Genomic DNA, 20,702 nt, shown 5'->3' on the forward strand with positions numbered 1-20,702 from the left:
ACCTGGTCGTCTTTTCTATTCGGGTAGCTGTTTTGGGTGTCCTTGTAACGGACCCGGCAGTAAACCATGTGCCATGGCCTTACAGATGACGTTGATAGGGGGATGTAGTAATAGTAGTGGTGGTATTCATACTCGGAGCTGTCAGGCGTGAGCCCGATTTGCCGGCAGGAGACTGTGACTAGCTAGTACACTTACTACAAGAGTGATGCATGCAGCGGACTATCTTCCTCAAGCTTTGTATTCTGAATAGCATGGCTCAATTTGAATGAGCCTAAATGCAAGCTCTGGAAAACTTTCTCGGGATCGTAGACCTTGGCCACCTCGGACAAGAACTTCACGTTAGCGTCACCGTAGCTGCCAATAACATCCTGCCATTCGCCGGCATAGTTTGCGAAAAGAAAGGGGTGGTAACGATTCCGCTTTAGCGCTTCATCCTTAACCCTTCCAATAATACGTTTCTGGATGGCGATGACTTCGGCGTTATATCGTTCTAGCTTGGTGCTGAATATCAGCAAAAAGGAGATGAGGGGCTCCTTGATATCATCCAGCCCGAACACATTGCCTGCAGGACTTAGGGTACGAGGGATTGCATGAAACTCCATCGTCCCTCTGATGTGTGGTGAAACGGGCGCAGCCTCTTGGACGAAAACATTGAAAGCAAATTCGAGTAGCTCCTTATCTAGTCTGAATGTTAGGGTGGCAATCGCTGCACGATCTCCATTGAAATCTTGGAGATTGGCTATATTCGAAGCCAGGGTAGAGTAGTCGGTCATTCCGAGTGAAGATTCGGTTGCTGGCACTTTACGAAGGTCGTCAAACACAGGCAAATCTTCAACAGGTTCTGTATGGACAAGGTACTGAAGTAGCTGAAGAGGCCCCTCGTCGTAAGTGAAAATAATAATAGTATGGCCTTTAGGATTAGCCTCCAATTTTTGTACAAAGCCAGCGTATGCGTCGATGGCCTGCTTGGCGTGTACACTCTCGATAAATCGGCGACCACCCCACATCCCCCTGTATGGATAGGTTTCCAACTCGAAAGCCGTGATAATGCCAAAATTTGAGCCTCCACCCCGTAGGGCCTTGAAAAGGATGGGCTCGCTTTCTTGGCTGGCGGTAACAACACTGCCGTTGCTGAGAACAACCTCGAAAGATCGGACGTGGTTGATGGCCCAGCCACGGCGAGCGGCATAGAATGACAGACCTCCTGCGTTGTCCAGTATGAGTACGACACCCTTGAATTTGAAATTCAGCATTCACATACCTCCAACTAAGAAGCCCCCAACCCCGACATCGAAAGCTCTTCCACCAACCGCGATCAATCCTTCTTTCTGTAGTTTTGTGTATACAGACCCCCAGGTACTGCCTGCACCAACAAGCACGGTCCCTTTGCTTCTGTCAATGGAGATGGTATTAAGCTTGGCCAAATCTAGTTGTACACCCCCATCAAGGCAGGACTGCCCCGCGAAGTGCCCATGACCACCGCTCTTCACGCCAAAGGGACATCTTGATCTTGCGCAGAGAGCGACAGCTCGAGCGAGGTCTTGCGCGCTATGTGGTTGGAAGAAACATCGAGGTTTTAGGGCCTTTTGATTTCCAGACCAATAGCTATCCTGAAGAGATTTGTAGGAAGAATCGCTCTCGTCGAAGACCTGTCCGGGAAACTGTCGACGGAGCTCAGAAGCCTATGATAGCGTCAATAAAAGCGCAGAACGCAGACCGGAATGATCAATAGAATACCCACTACATCGTCAGTGATTGATGAAATAGTCATTCTGACCACGACTGGGTTTATGGAATGCAACTTGATGGGTGTCTTGGAGAATTGTGCAGGTTTCGACTTGGGTGGCAGATCTTGTCAATCGAGAGTTGCGCGCCTCGGGCCCTCTTTATTTGCGTACATCATGCAAAGATCTAAATTTGGGGCTAATTCCAGAAATCAAAGAAATTAGAGGAGAAGCATAACATAAACTTGTTTCATTGGCACTGCTAACGCTGTTGAGCTTGTCATTCCGATTCTGCGAATATCCGAGATTATAGAGATTGCTGGAATTCGGTACGTCTGATGGCTCACAGCATAGAAATTCCGAAGTTTCGGTTATTCAACTTCGCAAGAGTAACTAAATAATATTCGGAATTATCAAGAACCTAGTAAGACCTCAGGCTTCGGTCCACACTAGATTCCGTCGGAAACACCGAGCGCCTCTAGGCTTCTCGGAGGTCTATGCTCCGTAAGACGCGCGACGAAAACCCCCAGAACGTTCCTTGTTAAAGAGAGTACTGTTCATGGTCTGATCCTCTCTCTATGACTGACCACAAATTTGGTTCACGCAGAGCGCCTAACTTTTAACTCTGGTTGTTCACTACCGGTAACCCATGGATAATTCCTCTGCGCGGCTATTCGAACGAATTCTACTTCATTGCTTAATTCAGCGTCAAAAAAGATTCCAGCTGAGGATCTCTGAAGTAGAAAGATTTCGAAGTCGTTTTTGATTATCACTAGCCATCACTGCAACGATATATTCCTTACTATCACGGAGAAAATGGCGGCGAGTTTTAGGCCAGTCTCCTGTGTTAACGGTCCAGTGCATTTAGTGCTGAACAAATCAAGTCAAATTGCCTATATTTTGTACTAGATACGGAGGTTTTCTCAGAACATAGAAACACAATCGTCTTCATGGTAATATTCTCGAGTTCATCTGATAATGTCTCCCACGTATCCAGAAATCATCCAGTATCCATTATCCGAAATCCATTGAGTAACCGAGGGTTGCGGACCAGTGTATGTTCAGTGCTTTTCCACCTTACGCTCCATTGTGTTCCCCGTATTCAGCATTTCCCAATCAATCTTTGGTCCTTTAAATTGGTGCCCAAAGACAAACCAACCCACAATTATCAGGAGGGTAACGGCAATCAAGACTGGCGACGTGTAGTTCATGGATCCAACTGTGACTGGTAGACCTGGAGGCATACACACCAGAACTATCAGAACCGGGATCCAAAGGGTTGAGAATATATTGCAGAACAATCCGAGATACCCGAGTTTGAACGGCCGCTCTGGAAGGGCTTTGTTACGGCCGCGTAGGACAAGGATGGTCTGTGGTGCCGCAAGTGTGATGTTGAGAAAAAGAACTGCGGACGTAATGATAGAATTGAATGCAGTTGTACTAGCAAGGTAGAGCAGTCCGTATAAGGCGTTAAACGCCAGTGCTGCCACCGTAGCTCGTGCCGGAAATTCCAACTTCGTATCAACATGTGCAAAGTAGTCTGGGAACGGGGTTCCTCCGTCTCGTGCAAATGCCCAAGCGATACGACCGCAGGCAACAAACTGGGGTGGCATAGCGGCTGACATATAAAGGTCAGCTATATAGGATCGACAGTAGGGAAACGCATTTATGGGGATTCAATGGGACTCACAGGCATATACAATAATCAGCCAGGCGGCCAAGAATATCGTCAAGGGACGATTTCCAGTAGCCTGGTACATAAGATCAACAGCAGGGAAGCCAGAATTCATAACTTCCGTCATGTCGGTCATTGTGAACATGCCAGCCACCACGACAGGGACGCTGGTTAGTAAGCCAATAATCATGGTAAGATTCCTAGATCACGTATGTTAGCGGGAGACAAGAACGTAGGTGTATTAAATACTTACATGACCACAGGCAACCTACGTCCCGGAGCCTGCATTTCTTCCGCGATATGGATAGCTGAATCTGATCCTTGAAAACAGTACATGGCGTTTGTGATTCCTAAGGCCCATGCCGTTCCTTGACCCCAACCGCTAGTACCCAGGTCTGATTTCAGAATAAATGAACCATCGTTTGTATGCTGTCTCATCGCCAGAAAGATGATGAACCAGGCCAAGCAACCACTCAGACTCAGATACATCGAGCCAGACGCGATTTTTGGAAGCGACTTCGGAAATAGGAAAAGTGGAACGACTACTACTGGTCAGTTCAAGGCCCCCGAGCCAGGTTTATCGACGTACCAGAGATCACGGCCATCGCAAGATAGCAAAGGTAGATATGCCAGTCCTTAGGTGTGTAGCTTGGATTCACAAAAGCGGCCAGGCCAGTGCCCGCGATTGCCACCAGGGAAAGCCCAGAGGTCGTCGCGAGCCACCAAGCAAGAACGGACATCCACCCGACAACGAAAGCGCTGAACCGCTTGAATTTCTCGGGCGCAAGGATATATGTAAAATGATACTGGCCCTATATCGAGGTTAATATTGGAACAGTACAGAACTGGGGTAGACCTCGCGCGTACACCCGAGCTAGGGAAAGCAGAGGCGAGCTCTGCCAAACCCAGTGTAACTATCCATTGGACAAAGACGGCCGTCACAAGCGCAAAAATGGCACATTGTGGCCCACCATAGCGCAGGCTTTGTCCAAACGTACTCATTGCCCCTATCCAGGAATTCATAACGCTAATCTATCGTGTTAGCTGATCGTGCGCTGAAAACCCGGAACATAGAGGGAGGAATTACCAGAACATCAATCCCAGAGAGGACATAGCAGAGAAGAGACGAGGCATTGCAGCCTTGTGGCCCTGGGCACGTAGGATAGCATCGTCAATGGCATTCGCATCGCTCGACACGTATTCTACGCCGCCACTTTCGACGGAACCAATTCGCAGAGCCTGCGACGATTCATCCATACCTTGAGAGCTGCTTCCCTCTAGTTTGGTCTTGGTCCCAGCGTCAGAGTTCATATTGTAGAAGATAGTTTCCGATTGCATTTCGAATAAGATTGATTGTCTGCAACGCTTCGACGAAGGTGAAGCCAGCTGTTTAAATGTACGGATCCTCCGAAGGAGAACAATCCGAGAAATGGGTTATCACTGAATCCGGCTCCAAGACGAACCAATCATTTCGCTTTCATCGTGTAGGTTGCCTCTTATCTTACTACTATGTAGTAGTTTATAACCAAGCTACCGGTGACCCCAAACTCCGGAACGCGGGGATGCGGCGGTCTTTGAGGAGTGATAATGGTTGCTCCACCGAATTAAGTTTGCCCGCTAGCTAGCGCCTAAAACGAATAATAATAAGGAAAGTCAGGACGAGGGTTGAGATAAGGATGCTGTTCATGGGCCCGCTCTCTCTTCCGTTTCTGCCCTTCGGCCTTTCCACCCGCTGCTACCCCTAGATGGCATAGATAGCTAACGTCCAATCGGCCTCATTATGCTACGTCTGTGAACATACTATCATCTATGCAATTCAGAGTCGGGTCGGACAAAGCCCGGACGCGTCCAAACACCCTACCGGTATTCTCATGACGTAACGGACTCGGCAATCTGAGATCAGGTGATAGCCGCCTGCGTGCGACCGCTTAATTCCAGCTTCCAGGGGCTTCCCTAACACTATCTCGGAAATTACTCGAGTCTCCGGCTGATTTTCAACAAAGGCCAGTTTTATCGACCTGCCCCTGGACATTGGTTATACTATGACAGGGACAAAACTGCTCACGTCATGCGACGCCTGTCGAACGCGCAAAGTGCGCTGCCTAAGTAGGCCTTCCAGCCATAAATCGTGTTACTCGCTTCTTGTGACCTGACAGAATATTAGAGCAGCGCGAGGAAGACCTTACTTGTATTAACTGCCACGTACGCTCCACATCCAGATCTACTATGTATGCAGGTCCGGCGGTCGCCATGCTTACTAGTGTTAGAAACGTGGAGACACCTGCCAGTTCTCGCGTATGAAGAAACGACGAACGCAGGATCAATCAGCTTCCGGACCGTCCATCACCAATGTAGATATCATTGAAAGCACCGCTGTCGTAACACCAAGGCACTTTGAGAGTGGTACAACTCCTAGCCTCTCGACAGGAACGCCTAGGCAGCCATCAGGCTTATTGTCATCGCTTCAAACTACGTCTCGCCCAGTAGCACGCAGGTCGCCTGCAATTACACCGCCCCCTACGCGCCCCAAAGACACTTTACCTGAATTATGTATAGATCGGATTCTGAAAGGCGACTATGAGCCACCTACCTATATTCAACAATCGATATTCATTGTACGTCCACCCAAGCTTGATTCAAATAATTCAGCTGACTCTGCCAGACAAGCAATGCCCATGGTGAAGCTCCTCCCCTCCCGCCCAACAAGAAGGTCAGATTTGGCAAGCTGACATCGCAATACATCAGTCGCCAGTTCAACACAAGCCTTCTTCTCTGAACGCAAGATCAAGGTCCTGTCGGATATTCTCGGCCACAATCTATTAGGACCTCTTATTAAGGGACTTGACGATGCAACGTCCGCAAAGCTAAAGGGTTTCTCCCGAATGGCCGACAAACCCTTGGCAGCAGGGTCGCCTTTAACGAAAGCAAATATCACCGAAGAAGACATTTTGCATGCAAAAGTCTATGTTGAATCATTCTTCCAATATGTGCATCCGATGTACCCTTTCCTCGACAGGGATGAGTTCGAGAAAGCCACATCCAGGACAGATCTCGAGGACTTTCTTTCCAGAAATGTTATGTGGCAGGCTCTATACTACGCCATCTTGGGTCTTGGATCTATGTATCACAATGGTGGCTCCTTTCTACCGGGGGAAGGGTTATCTTGGAAGTTTTTCCAAGCAGCGTTGAATCTTATGCCGGAGCTCTTGCTAATTCGGAGGACGATAGAGACAGCACAGGTATGAAACAATAACACTGCCCTCCTTTGCCACTAAGTAGACTCAATAACATACCTACTAACAGTAAGACAGGCACTTATTGCTATGGTATCATGCCCTTGACTATAAGCAACATCCGATATATGTTTTCTAACATGAGTAGGCTATTTTTGCCCAGGTTCACGCGTCCCTTCCGGTTGATGAGATCCCTGTGAACGAGGCTGCCAGAATTACCATCTCGCTAGGTCTCGGGAAGAGACCTAAAGCGCCAAGTAGTTTTCAGAATCGCTCCAAAGCGTTTTGGGTAGTCTATTGTATGGAGAAGGATTTTGCATTCAATGTTGGCAGGTCCTCGGTTAGTATACTTCTTACCCTTCACGAACTTACCGCTCAAGGAAATTACTGAACAGGGGGTTCTAGCTCATCAACGATTGCGATATAGCTTGCCCTCTTCCATCTCATGTTGACCCCGTTCTCGGAGAATTGGACTGGATTCGAGCTTGGGCTTCGTTTTCCCGACTGACATCTAAAGCGTATGACCTTCTATTCTCTATCAGTGCAACTCTCTCGGAACAAGATACTTATTTCAGGCATACCGATTCCATTCTGGCTGATCTTGACGCTTGGAAAGAAGCCCTTCCTCAGCAATTTCGGCCTGGGTCGGCTATCAAACTTCACTTATTCAACGGTTCGGTGTCCCTGACTCTGGCGATCAGAATCCATTTTTATTATTACAATTTGCAAATTGCCATTGCTCGACTGATCCTACATCTGAGTGACGGTGAACATACAGCACGACAATCTCAAAGCAAGCTGATGCTCATGCACGCTGCACGGTCGATTGTCAGTCTCACAAACTTCCTGGCCATTGAGCCCTTCACCCCTTGTTGGTATGTACGGGCTTGGCGCTTTCATAGAATGGACATAGAGTGCTTTTTGTTTTATTAATATTCTTTTAGGATGCTTATCCAAATGCCAATGGTTGCTGTGTTCATATTGTTTGAACTAGTTATCCATAACCCAGTACACCGCGAAACTACGAACAACTTGATCTACCTTGACTTAGCTTCTGGATACTTTGCTCGGATGCAGATGACTCAAGGCGCCGATAGGGATCTTTCTATATCAATGACGCAGTTGATTCAATTGGCGAGGGATTTTGTCCAGCAATCTCGTCAAACATACACACACGCTGAAGAGCCTGAGCACCAAGTTGAAACCATATCCACCATATCCTCTTATAGCAATCTGCATGGAAGCCACGGTTCGGAAACTCGGCATATAGCGCACACACCCCAAGAAGCCCAACAAACTGATCTGAATACCTCAATCAACCCGCTTAACTTTAGGCAGTCGACTGATTTTCCGATTGATGGTGCGGTGAGTATCCCCAAGCTCTACGGGAAGAAGGAAGGATATTAATTACAAGATAGATCCCAAGCATTTACGCCGAGTCGATGGAATCTCTTGTTTTCCCTATCGATAGCGGGCTTTTTCACAATACTGGATTCCACGATTCGTTTGCTTGCGATGGGAATGACCTGAGATTCCTGGATTTTCTCGAAATAAGGCGGTAGCGTACGGAAGCGAAAGCCTGCAGTTACAGTATTATGACTGCTTGTGACAGTCGCTTCGTCGAATGGTCATGATGCTAAGGAGATTCTGAGTCTGGCAGAAGCCCCTCAGTCCATAGAGTCGGCTTGCACAATTTCCCCTACGGTTTTAGCCTAGAGTCCCAGCTGCCTATAGTCCGAGGATGCTGAGCCGCGATCAGATAACAATCAGGACTTGAAATTTAAAGGTCCCTTGATTTCTTTATCTGGATCTCTTCAAGATTCAGTTTTGTGTTCTTGATACATACAGAATTTACTTATACTGATTTACCACAGTTCCTCTGAAAGATTCTCATAATTAAACGAAGAGGATGGAACAGCCTCATCAAATATAATTGAGAATCCCTGAGCAGGTGAAGGTCAGTTTGACTAAAATTAAATATGCTAAAAGCAGGGTTACCTATCAACCCGAGTCACTCCATCCAAGTCCTCGATCTCAAAATCGTGAAATTGCACAACAAGAGGCTTAGTCGTGGTCCTAGCAGCGTCAGGTCTTGAAACATAAACTGCTACCCAGATATCTGGGTCATCCTTGCTCTCATTCACAAAACACCACGGGACAATACGGATCATTCTCTTCACTGTATGGGGTCCTTGTCCGTAGATGGCGTGAATGGCAAGACGATCGCCAAATCTCGAAATTTCCATTGTAATATCCTTTTCGTTTTCATAGGCTTCAGGAATTGCGTGCAAGCTCCAGTCAGTCAGGTCTTCGTGACTGGAACAGATCATATGATAAATTTTCCCTTCCCAAAACTCAATTCCAATCTTGATAAATGAAGGTGCAGTGCCTGAACTTCCCGGATGCTCTGCCGATGGCTCAGGAAGCTCCGCTTTTGGGCGCACAAACAGGAATCCAGCTTGATCCCATTCGCAGGAATAGCCTTCAGTCGGTCTAAAGCTAACGGTTGCACGTTTGAGGTGGGTGGATGGTAGTGCAACACGCGACATAGCGGACTTAAAGGAATAAGCCGGTAACGAAGGGTCAGAGGAGAGCGGCACGCCAAGGACATCGACATTATTGATCGAGGTGAGTGTAAGAGGGTTTGACCACTCTTGGTGATTGACCGGCACAACCTGATATTTTGCCATGGTGTGTGTTTCAAATTCGTTGACTTCGAACAATCTCAAATCTGTGAAAATTGAAAATATTTCTGAATGCGAGTCCTTCGCCTATATATGTCTCTGACATCACGGTAATGTGTCTGGGTCAAATTCTCTATAACAAATCCGCTCATAAGTCCTCCTGACCATGAATGAACTGTGGACCACACACAAGGGTCCGAACTACTATAATTTCTCCAGTCGGTCTCAGAACTCAAAGCTCTTTTCATCATTTGTCGGACTTTCGAGAGTGAGACGGCTAATGTGGATTTTCCGGTTGACTACATTATGTAGAGAGCAACATGAAACATCAGGAACCAACAAATTTAGACTGTTTTTACATAACATTCTGGTGGGCACAAAAAGTTTCTTCTGTAAGTGGCATGCTGCTTCCTCTTCCCCTTTCCATTTTGCCATCCCGAGTTCAACTGCTCATCGATTTTGCAGATGTCCGAAAGTCCGAGGGCGCTGCAAGTCGGTATTTCCGGTAGCCACAGCATGGGATCCCGAAACAGATTGCCTCTACTCCTTTCTTGACCGAGCCAAGTCCGAGGACGTAGCAAAGCCGACAGAGGTTCATATTGCCCATATAAATCGATCGCATAACTTCTACTATCTCCGCGAGAAATTCGATAAGCACATAACTTCCAGCTTGTTCCTGCATTGTCTAGAGAAGAACACTACTCCGCGATGGGTTCCCTCGATCATCAAATGCCGCCCACACAAGATGATTTTGCGTCGTATGAGGGCTATTCAATCCCTGATACCCCCATGGGTACCGCGCGATACCTGAAGATCATCTGCATCGGTGCTGGTGCGTCCGGTCTCAATTTAGCCTTCCAGATCCGTAAGAACATGCGCAATGTAGACTTTGTTATATTTGAAAAAAACGAAGATGTGGGTGGTACATGGTACGAGAATCGGTAGGTTTCACTGTATTTAGTACGTCACAAAAGATATCTTAGCTTATACGTGGATACAGATATCCTGGGTGTGCCTGCGATATTCCGGCGCACAACTACCAGTTCTCATGGGCTGCAAATCCGAACTGGAGTGAATTGTATGTCACCTACCCTCCGTCCTGTTAATATAGGACCTCGGTATGAAAACACCTCGACTAATGGTACTCCAGCTACGCTAAGTCGTCAGAAATTCTCGAATACTTGAGAGCTACGTCGTACAAATACGACCTTCGACGGTACATTCGGTTCCAAAACCGGATTTTAGATTGCACTTGGGATGAAGAAAGCGGCATGTGGAATCTCCATATTCAAGATGAAACTTCTGGGCAAGTCATCACAGAGTCATGCCACTTTCTGTTCAATGGCGGGGGCTATCTAAAGTAGGTACCTTATCATAAATTGTATTCAATATAGGCTAACATGTGGTTTTAGTCACTGGAAATGGCCTAGTATTGCAGGTCTTGACACCTTTGGAGGCGATCTCGTGCACACAGCAAACTGGAAAGAAGGTATTGATCTTCGAGGCAAAAGAGTCGGTGTCATTGGTAATGGCTCTTCTGGAATGCAGGTTCTTCCTGCTATATACCCAGGTAAGTTCCCGCCATTGTTGGGGTTCTCTCCAGGAAACCAAGGTTAATTTGAATTTAGATGTCGAAAGTCTCGTTTCATTTTCAAGGAGCCCAACTTGGGTGACACCGACATTTGCGAGTGAATTTGCAGGCCCAAACGGAGCGAATTTTGGCTGTAAGCTATTTTCACCGCCCAATACGTTCAATAATTCTGATTTTACCCAAGACAGCGAAGAACAAAAACGACAATTCTCGGAGGACCCAGAAAAGTTTTTGGAATATCGAAAGGCCCTCGAAAAGACAATGACTGGAAATTTCAAGCTCGTAAGTATCTGCTAAGCTGATACAGACGTAAACTCGAGCCTGACTTGGAGAAACAGAATCTCAAAGACTCGGAAATGCAAAAAGAAACACAACAATTTTTGAAGGATTATATGAAAGGGGTGTTAAGGGAAGATAGGCTAATCAAACCCTTGATTCCAGAGTTTGGCGTCGGCTGCAGGTAAAAATCCGAAAGCGAATTCCAGATTCTCTACTAACACCATATCAGGCGTCCTACGCCAGGGCTAGGATATCTTGAGACATTGACAAAGCCTAATGTCCGCTTGGTCACAGATGCGATTTCGGAAATTGTCCCACAGGGAATCAAGCTTGAAACAGGAGAAATCATTGAGCTGGATGTCATAGTCTGTGCGACTGGCTTTGATTATTCCTGGATCCCGCGGTTTCCAGTGACAGGGCGCAATAACGTGACCCTAAGTTCGCTTTGGAAGGACCGTCCTACAGCATACTTTGGACTGGCCGTCGCCGAACTCCCCAATTACTTTGGTGAGTCCATCCACTTATTTTATGAAAAGCATGTATCTCATGTTAACAATTTCACAGTGTTCCTTGGACCCAGTTCCGCACTTTCGCACGGGTCAGCCATACCCACCATAGAGGCAGTCACAAAGTACATGCTCCGTATCGTCTGGAAGGCACAAACAGAAACATATAAAGCTGTTGTGCCTTCGACGGAAGCAGTAAATGACTTCATTCTTCACAATGACACATTCCACCAGAGAACTATCTGGGGAACAAAGTGTCGATCATGGCTGAAGGGTGGCAAAGAGGATGGCAAGGTCTTGACTCACCCAGGGAGCCGTGTTCAGAACATCCACTGTCTGCTCAATCCGCGCTTCGAAGATTGGACCTGGACACCGCTTGCTAAGAACCGCTTTGCCTTTATGGGTAATGGCATGACAGTCCTTGAAGAGGATGGAAGAGATGTTACGTGGTATATCAATGACTCAAATACCGGTTACGAAGGGATTTTCTATTAGGGAACTAGGAGGAAATGGGACTTGATGTATTAGATTTTCATTTCGAATGTTCATATGTTATTTTTGAAATGCGTTAAGAGTAAAATCTCCCGCCGTCAATGTGGAGTAGCTGTACTAGTGCAAGATATCCTAACAGAAAACAAAGATGAAACAAACGAATGCTGTATTCTAGATACTCTTTCCACCATCTATGTCACATCTAGCGATGAAGGGACACGATGCTAATATCTTTATCGCAGTAAACTGTATAACCCAACAGTGACAACTCCGTCCACTCCTGGAAGATGTGCCAAACTTTCTCCAACTGAATTAGCTCTAAAAGTTTTATCTGAAACCCTTTTTTTCAGCACCTCTGGTCTGGAAATGCCGTCTAAATCTTGGATTACTTTTCAATTTACTAAGTGGTCCGCGCAATTCTCTTCAAATTCTAAACGACCTCCACTTGAAGAGCGTTCATTTACCTAGATAGCTAGCGCATAAAGGAAATATGTTTTCAATATTCAAGTCTTCCTGAACTCATCGCGGGTAGCATGCCCATCTAAGTGACTTTTTCTGTGATTAAAGCAAAAGAATATCAATCTTGAGATGATACTGGACCCGTCGCCAGTCTAATACGACATATTCTGGTTCAATATCTCTCAACAATGCTTCCTGATCACGCTGTTTCCAGACTTCCTCAATGACACATCGAGCTGCATGACGATTACTGATGCCTAATTTGCAGGAGTAATCCAACCATTGTCTCGCCAAGTCTCTCTCCTTTCTTGAGCACGCCTCCACTGCAGCAATGAAGACAGGCCAAAGCGAAACGCTACCACCCTGCAGGTCAAGGAAGCTAATGGTATCACAAAGGACGTTGAGAACATGGTCTCGAACAGCAATGGGCGCAACGTCATAAATGGCCCGATGCAAATAAATCACGGCAGCATTGCGGAATATACGTTGATGCAGGCTGTTCAGATAATCCTGGCGACTGTGAGAGGGCTGCGTGATTATCCAGTCTGATTTTGTGGTACCAAGCTCGCCGAGAATCTTTCCGCATTGAACTTCGACTTCTATAAGCGACTCACCACTTCCCAAAGCCTCTACAAGCCGATGCACCTTAAATATTGACTGTAACACAGCGCTACTCGCACCAATTGTGTAACCGAAATGACTTTTTCGTGATATGGACTCCAAAAGGTGATCAGTGTTACGGAAACAGTCAAAGGATCCTCCAGAGCCGGTGCGAGCAATCTCCAAAGAGAGAGCCAAGTTCTGTGAAAGCACCCAAGCATCGAACGACATTTTCCAGGGGCTGTCCTGTGAGAAAAAGCTAAGCAACCCATACATACCGAGAAGATGCTTGCGCCATTCGTCGTGTTCAGGCGCATAACAGCCCTGTCGCAGAAAATTTAGTCACTTGAGTGAAATTAAGAGTAAGTTCACTTACCTCTATCTGCGCGAGTGTGAAAAGCGTAGCAGCACAGGCACTGAAATCGTCGACCTGCTGATCCAGGCTGGTACGCAAGGACCTAATGGCGGAAGAGTATCGCATTATTGCCTGCAGCTTGTACCGCTGCGCTAAATCGTGTCTAGTATTCGCGTGAAGAACAGAGAGGTGGAAGGCTGACTGTGATAGCAGGGCGTCAAATAAGCCCTTACTGCCCAATGACCTATCCTGAATCGCAATGTATGGATAGACATGACGCCAAGGATTACTTTTAGTATCGACAGGCATCATGAGAAATGCGACGTGGTTCATGTAATGATGTAATAGCATATCTTCAATCCAAGTCCTATTCGAACATAGACTCTGCGATATTGGTGTGGTTGGCAAGGAATCTGCATTGCTCGTCACGTCTGAGGCGTTCCCTGATGAATCCACAGTATCCGTCTCTTGAGAATTATCTGCTTGTCTGAAGATGCGGAAAGGGTTTGACGTCTCTTGGTGTAATAAGCACTGACAGCATTCCTCTTCACAGCCAGTGCCTATCAAGTGCTCTAACTGGGAAGTGCTGTATGGTTGTTGTCCTGACCACGTTGAAAGTGGATCTAGTGAGCGTCGTGAATGAGACACATACATGCCCTTTTCGCTGTCGACCCAGACGAGTCGGACACTATAGCCTTCACACCTTCTTGAAACTTTCCGGCAGGTCGAACACGCCGGTGCGACGCCATCACACGCTACTCGGCGGCGTCGGCAGGTCCAGCATGCATGAAATGAACGTCGGACTTTCTTAGGCATGATGTTACTTTAGGATCTAAGGGTCAAACTCACGTTGATCGAATGAGTGATTCATGTTATGTTGTGTGATCGCCGAAACCGGGGGAACGTGGGAATTCAGCTTATCAGTGAGCCTTGAGGAGTTTCGGAACTTCGGGGTTTCGATTCATTTCGGTATCTAGCTCAATTACCGATCATGGCAATCAGGCCTCGCTTTCGGAGTATGCTACGTATATGCTCCGGAGTTAACGATGCTAGTGCACTTAATAGTAATATATACCGGCTCATGGACAGATCCTTACTGGACTCACTAGGTGGATGGTAGCTCTGTCGTCCTCGACTTCCTTACTATTGATCAGCCGTCCAGTCCCAACAGTGCTTTTGTACAACGAACCATTGTTGTAAATTGCCCTGATCACAAGTATAAAAGGGGCTGGGACCTACTTTTCTTTGTCACTCTAAACCCCCCCACACAGTACTTGGACTCAAAGAGGCACGGAAGAGCATACTTTTGCGACCCCGTCAAAATGGCCATTCATCCTGTCAGCGTGGCTCTCACGACAGCACGAGATAAATACATCCAGCGCAATCCCGTTTCGAAGAAGCTGCATGAAGAATCACACGAATTCATGCCCGGCGGGAACACAAGAACGGTTCTACATGTTTCGCCCTTCCCCATCACCTTTGCAAGCGGCAAGGATGCCACATTAAGTTCCGTCGACAATGACACCTATGTTGATTTTCTCGGAGAGTACAGCGCCGGTATTTTCGGCCACTCAAATTCCCGTATTGCAGAGGCTGTCCACGAGGCGCTCTCAAAGGGGTGGAACTACGGTGGTCATACTGTTATGGAGAAGATTCTGGCCAAGAAGGTTGTCACTCGATTCCGTCCCAGCGGCATGGACTTGGTTCGATTCACCAACTCTGGCACTGAATCCAACACCGTGGCCATTGCCGCCGCCCTAGCCATTACTGGGCGCCGAAAGATCCTGGTCTTCAGCAACGGTTACCATGGCGGCACACTGATCTTCCCAATGGACCTGATAAACAACCCAGCCACACGCAATGTCAACCTTCCTCACGACTTTGTATTCGCGCCTTACAACAATATCGAGGAAACCGAAGCCATTATTAGCGCCCTGGCCTCACAGAGTCTCGCAGCGATTCTTGTCGAACCTGTTCAGGGCTCTGGTGGGTGCCGACCAGCAACAAAGGGTTTCCTTCGTTATCTGCGTGAAAAGGCTGACGAGCAGCAATGCTTGCTGATTATTGACGAAGTCATGGCTTCAAGGCTCGGCCCCAACGGCTGCAGCGCCGCTATGGGGATTAAAGCGGATATTATAACCCTAGGAAAGTACGTCGGAGGTGGTATGACCTTCGGAGCTTTCGGTGGAAGACGAGATATCATGGAGGTCTTTGATCCCGAAAAAGGCGGCCTCCAACACCCTGGCACTTACAATAACAATGTCATTACCATGTCAGCCGGTGTCGTTGGGTTGGACATCTATAACGCCTCAGAGGTGGAAAGGCTGAATGTACTTGGCACCAACTTCAAGACAAACCTTCAAGGGGTCCTCATTAAGTACGGCATTTACCCTGAACATGCAGCTGGTGCATGCCGAGACATCATTGAGGTAGACAGCTTCAAGAACGATACCCTCATATACCCCGAAGATTTATCATTGACACCCCATGAACCGCTACCGATTATGTTTATCACCGGCTACGGTAGTATGGTGAATGTCCGATTCAGCGGGCCTTCCGCTGCGGATCTCAGAGCTCTATACTACTTTCACATGCTTGAGAACAATATTTACCTGGCTCCTCGAGGATACACACCATTGAATCTTGAGCTCAACGACAATGATTTGGTGAAGTACTTGACGGCATTTGAAGATTTTGTGAATAAGTATAAGGCCCTCTTGGGACTTTGAAGTGGATGGGGTTGGTAGTGATCATATCCAGGTCTGAAGTGGATGAGTAGATTATGGATTGTTTTATCGGAATATAGGGATGAGTCTCATTTTCAGGCAAATAGTGCTAAATCGCACATAATTTTAGACCGGGCGTTTGAGTATCACAAAGCAGCATCATATTTGGCTATCCGTTTCGATGGTATAGTATCCGTAGCTCCATTTTTTGCCCCTCACAAAAGATGACATAATCAGCGGAAAGTCCGAGATTCCGAGGTTATTCTGCCTTCGAGTATCAACCTAAAGACATGCTGACACCGTATATTTGCCTGGTTTCGATTCCCCTTGAATCTTATTGTCTTGATAGCGGGAAACTTAACCATCATCTACCGGTACTAGCACCAGAATATAGTCATTTGTGCTCAAAGCAAGAGATAAACATATGATTAATATTCTCGCCAAACTTAAAACCCCTTTAATAGGTCCATTAGTTCAATTCACAAACGCTGGAAAGGCCAAAGGTAGTGGGAAAGGAAGTCAAAATGGTTTCAATCTGACAATTCTGGTTATTAGTCCAAGCTGATGATCTACGAGGTACAGGAAAAGTGCGAGCAAGCCTGGCAGTTAGTCCAATGGGTATATGATGAATCAATCCAACTTAAGTACCCTCCGAATTCGCCGGCACTTCCACCTTGGAATAAATATATGGTCATGGGTTATGAGGCATATGGGATGCACGAGGAAGCATAACAACTTGTTTGCCATATTCATGATAGCTTTCTTTAGAATATCTGGCCCTTTCGCTCGCCAGCCCTTGTATATTGGAATGAATGTATGGTTCTGGGCTAAGAGGCCTGTGGGATGGATGAGGAAGCGTGGCAACTTCAATATCTGTTAAATTTATCAAAGTTTCTATGACTGATATTACCGATTTTCTGATTAGTCTCTGGACCTAAGATTGAACTTATGGTGCGGGAATATCATGCTTGTGGGGAGGACAAGGAAGCCTAGTACCTCACTCACTAAGTATATGATTTTGTTAATCAAGAAATTGATTATCCTGTATTCGTGACGCTCTTAGGACTCTTAGTGAAGATTCTTCAACGCTATAAATGCTTCGTTGAACTTCCCCGCGAAAGCTCCCTCATGGGCTTGATTACCTATGAGGAGAAACTGAGTATGCTTCTTCTTTCTTCTGAAAAACAATTGTCTACCTTCATTTACTCTTGGGAATACTGAGTATTATAGCTGAAAAATTTAGTACTAGCCTTTGCATTATAGACTACTACGTACTTGAAGGACTGACTGAAACTATATGGGTAGAAAACGCCTCTATGATGTTAGATTGAAACCTTGAAGGCGTAAATAGCCCCCTTATTGCACCGAGCACTTTCGTGCGACGCGAAAAATGAGGTATTAAACAGCGATATAGAACTTAAATGGCAAGTTCTTTCCTTCGGGTTGATTAGCCTCTAGAATATGTATGCTTAGTAGACCACTCAAACATTGTAATGTATTTCCTGGTTCGGGTTGGCCACCCTAAAACACTATATTTGTGATATTTGTTGGAATATATTGTATGGTCTGATACTGACTACTTTGGGTTTTAGTGATATAATCTATAACAGACCCGCCTACCTATCCTAAATCTGATGTTACTAAAACGCCAATATATAGAGTGGATGCATTAGTATACTATCTAACCCTCGCTAAGGCTACGAGTGCGTACATGGAAAAAAATGTGCCGACGAGTGTGTATATAATGGAATGTATGTTGTTGTATTGCCCGATTTAATATGGGACTAACTATATCGGCATCTAGCCCTATGTAAGTTAAATCTGTGTTATCCATGACAAGATGCTTGAGATTAGGAGTCAATACAATCACTTGGAAAATCACAGCAACTACTTAGATTTTCTCTCGACAGCCCACGAACTTGACCTATCTCATACTAGCTCTATCCGACGTGGCATTTTGAGAGGCTACCAGGGTCATTTCGAACTGCACTACTGTAGTCTCGCGAGCAGGCCCCCGAGCCTTACATAGCGATATTATGGCTATTCATCCATTTTAGGCTAAGGTTGACAGTACGACTTGCTGTACGACTGGGGTTTGCATTTTCTAGCGCCAAAAAATTCGCAGACCTCCCTTATCAAAAGTAGAGCCGTGGCCCGACATCTCATTCGACAGTGCTAGATCTGCGAAGCAACCCGTCGAAGCACGTGCTTCTCGTACCAATTTTATGGTGTACACGTCTCACCGGACGTTTTGTATATATCTATTATGAAGAATACTAGCCCACAGATCGTGCACTGCGTACGACATGCTCAAGGTATACATAATCTCACCATCGAGAATCACGGACTTCTTGATCCTGTCCTTACTGTTTTCGGTGAGCAACAATGCCATGAATTGGCTAGAGACTTCACTCGACACAACAACGTTGATTTGGTCATTGCATCGCCTCTTAAAAGGACGGTATACACAGCCCTGTCCGCATTTGCGCCGGTGTTGAGTCGCGGCCAAGCGGTCATGTGCTTGCCAGAGATCCAAGAAACCACGGACCTTCCTTGTGATACAGGCAGCGATCTCCAAACGATTCAGCAAGTATTCAAGGATTTACCAGTAGATCTAAGTCTGGTGGTGGAAGGTTGGCAGACCAAGGTAAGACATCATTCACGTCTGCATTTTTCAGTCACCGTTCCTTAATAAAATCGTTCACATAATCTCTATCATACAATACTGATCCTATGGGTATTTAAAGCGTGGTAGGTGGGCGAAATCAGTTACCGCAATTGAGCAAAGAGTCGATGGTACCCTCAAGTGGTTGAGATCGCGGCCGGAACGTGAAATTGTCTTAGTTTCCCATGGTTGCTTCCTTCACTTCCTCTCTGAAGACTGGGTCGATGCCGTGAACAATCAAGGTAAGTTTACCTGGAGCCCAACGCTGAAAAAGTATTCAGACAGTTGATTGAAAGTAAATCATTAGCAACTAGTTGGAAAAACTGCGAGTATCGGTCTTTTATCTTGGATGAGGATACTGAATGTCGAATTTTGTTGACTGAGACCAGTGAGTCACGACGTAGAAGAGGATTAGAAGAAATTGTACCAAATCGTGATCAACAGTTAAAAATGAAGCAAGTAGTGTTACAGACTTGGGAACAATGGGGTATCATTTCTAATAGTCGGGAACAACAAGATTGAGATAGGCTGCGACGTATTTTCAAACATTGAACAGCGGTTGTTGTACCCTAAGTTTGGTACTGGGCATGATCAGTACGCAGTCCACTAGAGGTTACTTAAGTACATTAGGTAGAAAACCATTCAAGTCGCTCTCTATGTGCACTTTATTTCGCTTTTCGAACCCAGCAGACAGATGATGGATCCCCGAAAACAACACGTTCGCTTACTGCTGAAGTCATCAACTTATCGAAAAAGTAAGGTTCAAGGACTAAGTGCATCGCGCAGAAAAGTCGACTGACCAAAACTGCTTAGCAAGTCCGGAATGGACCAGTCACTTACAGCATAGTCCTCCCGGCTCGACCTGGCATTCGACAGATGCTGTAATTTGTACCAAAATCTTCGATCAATGAGGACACAGTTATAGACTTGGTTCTGAACGAAGGCAAGCAACTTTTAATAGACTTAATAGACAATGTCGAAGCCACAGTGAATTATTCGGCACCATCGACGCAATGCAGTATCTTTTGGACTGTCTGACTGCCACTTATGCTCCATTTCCTCCTTCCGCCTACACTGCCAAGTTCATTGCTTTTAAGTCACACGGGCAACCGTTACGTTCTAACATTATACCTCTCAGACTTTGGGGCTGCGATTGGGCAGATTCAGTTGTGTCCCCAGCCTACTTTTGACTTAGTGGCCAATACAGATTCATAACTTATTCTATCTGTACCGTACCTGGTGAAAGCAGCAAGGTTAGCTGCAAGAATAAGTATGTGAGAGTCGTACGTCTTACGAGCTAGGCTCAGTCCTTTGTTATACCGTGACAGGACCCCGAGTCCTAAGCCCTGCGACGGACCATCCCTTTGTTGTCATGCCTTCCTAATTAGGCACCGCTTTCAAGGCCCCTACGCGACAGTTGTGCAGGGCATCAACCAATCAGGCCACGTATGTGCTCAATAGTTGATTAATATGTCACTAATCCCAGGTAGGCAAGGCGCTTATGGCATGTTCTTTGACATCTACATCCTATTGACTCTTGTTCTCTCGCCTCTTTCACACCCTGCCGGAGCACTCCATACTTTAAATATTTCAACAAACATGCCACTGTATTTGAGAAATAGACTCCAAGCCTACACTGAGCTGTGGCAGCCTATGGTGTATGGCGTATGGTGTAAGTTTTTAACTAACGAATGGTACTTTTCAAGGCAGTTA

The 20,702-nt window shown here is 46.3% G+C and overlaps 7 protein-coding genes across 7 annotated transcripts; 3 read left to right on the plus strand and 4 right to left on the minus strand.

Annotated features, from left to right (window-relative positions):
• Positions 1-194: 194 nt before the first annotated feature.
• BHQ10_001919 (uncharacterized protein) lies at positions 195-1,771 on the minus strand (the record flags this gene model as incomplete). The annotated part of the gene is made up of 3 exons (XM_040874007.1): positions 195-1,204; positions 1,262-1,682; positions 1,742-1,771. The coding sequence occupies 3 exons, from the start codon at positions 1,769-1,771 to the stop codon at positions 195-197; spliced, it is 1,461 nt and encodes a 486-aa protein (XP_040730424.1).
• Positions 1,772-2,785: 1,014 nt separating this feature from the next.
• Positions 2,786-4,737, minus strand: BHQ10_001920 (uncharacterized protein; the record flags this gene model as incomplete). The annotated part of the gene is made up of 6 exons (XM_040874009.1): positions 2,786-3,342; positions 3,415-3,599; positions 3,653-3,941; positions 3,989-4,211; positions 4,267-4,426; positions 4,487-4,737. 6 exons carry the CDS (start codon positions 4,735-4,737, stop codon positions 2,786-2,788), a joined length of 1,665 nt encoding a protein of 554 aa, XP_040730425.1.
• Positions 4,738-5,696: 959 nt separating this feature from the next.
• BHQ10_001921 (uncharacterized protein) lies at positions 5,697-8,039 on the plus strand (the record flags this gene model as incomplete). The annotated part of the gene is made up of 7 exons (XM_040874010.1): positions 5,697-6,014; positions 6,062-6,077; positions 6,145-6,638; positions 6,711-6,725; positions 6,781-6,972; positions 7,038-7,507; positions 7,577-8,039. The coding sequence occupies 7 exons, from the start codon at positions 5,697-5,699 to the stop codon at positions 8,037-8,039; spliced, it is 1,968 nt and encodes a 655-aa protein (XP_040730426.1).
• Positions 8,040-8,626: 587 nt separating this feature from the next.
• On the minus strand, positions 8,627-9,322 carry BHQ10_001922 (uncharacterized protein; the record flags this gene model as incomplete). The annotated part of the gene is made up of 1 exon (XM_040874011.1): positions 8,627-9,322. One exon carries the CDS (start codon positions 9,320-9,322, stop codon positions 8,627-8,629), a length of 696 nt encoding a protein of 231 aa, XP_040730427.1.
• Positions 9,323-10,024: 702 nt separating this feature from the next.
• Positions 10,025-12,187, plus strand: BHQ10_001923 (uncharacterized protein; the record flags this gene model as incomplete). Its single annotated transcript, XM_040874012.1, has 9 exons — positions 10,025-10,257; positions 10,317-10,394; positions 10,467-10,676; positions 10,729-10,886; positions 10,945-11,040; positions 11,092-11,189; positions 11,246-11,367; positions 11,416-11,693; positions 11,751-12,187. 9 exons carry the CDS (start codon positions 10,025-10,027, stop codon positions 12,185-12,187), a joined length of 1,710 nt encoding a protein of 569 aa, XP_040730428.1.
• Positions 12,188-12,745: 558 nt separating this feature from the next.
• Positions 12,746-13,724, minus strand: BHQ10_001924 (uncharacterized protein; the record flags this gene model as incomplete). Its single annotated transcript, XM_040874013.1, has 2 exons — positions 12,746-13,567; positions 13,620-13,724. 2 exons carry the CDS (start codon positions 13,722-13,724, stop codon positions 12,746-12,748), a joined length of 927 nt encoding a protein of 308 aa, XP_040730429.1.
• Positions 13,725-14,920: 1,196 nt separating this feature from the next.
• On the plus strand, positions 14,921-16,327 carry BHQ10_001925 (uncharacterized protein; the record flags this gene model as incomplete). The annotated part of the gene is made up of 1 exon (XM_040874014.1): positions 14,921-16,327. One exon carries the CDS (start codon positions 14,921-14,923, stop codon positions 16,325-16,327), a length of 1,407 nt encoding a protein of 468 aa, XP_040730430.1.
• Positions 16,328-20,702: the final 4,375 nt, after the last annotated feature.

The sequence above is a fragment of the Talaromyces amestolkiae genome, assembly GCF_001896365.1.
Source record: "Talaromyces amestolkiae strain CIB chromosome Unknown scaffold2.1, whole genome shotgun sequence".
NCBI classification, from domain to species: domain Eukaryota; kingdom Fungi; phylum Ascomycota; class Eurotiomycetes; order Eurotiales; family Trichocomaceae; genus Talaromyces; species Talaromyces amestolkiae.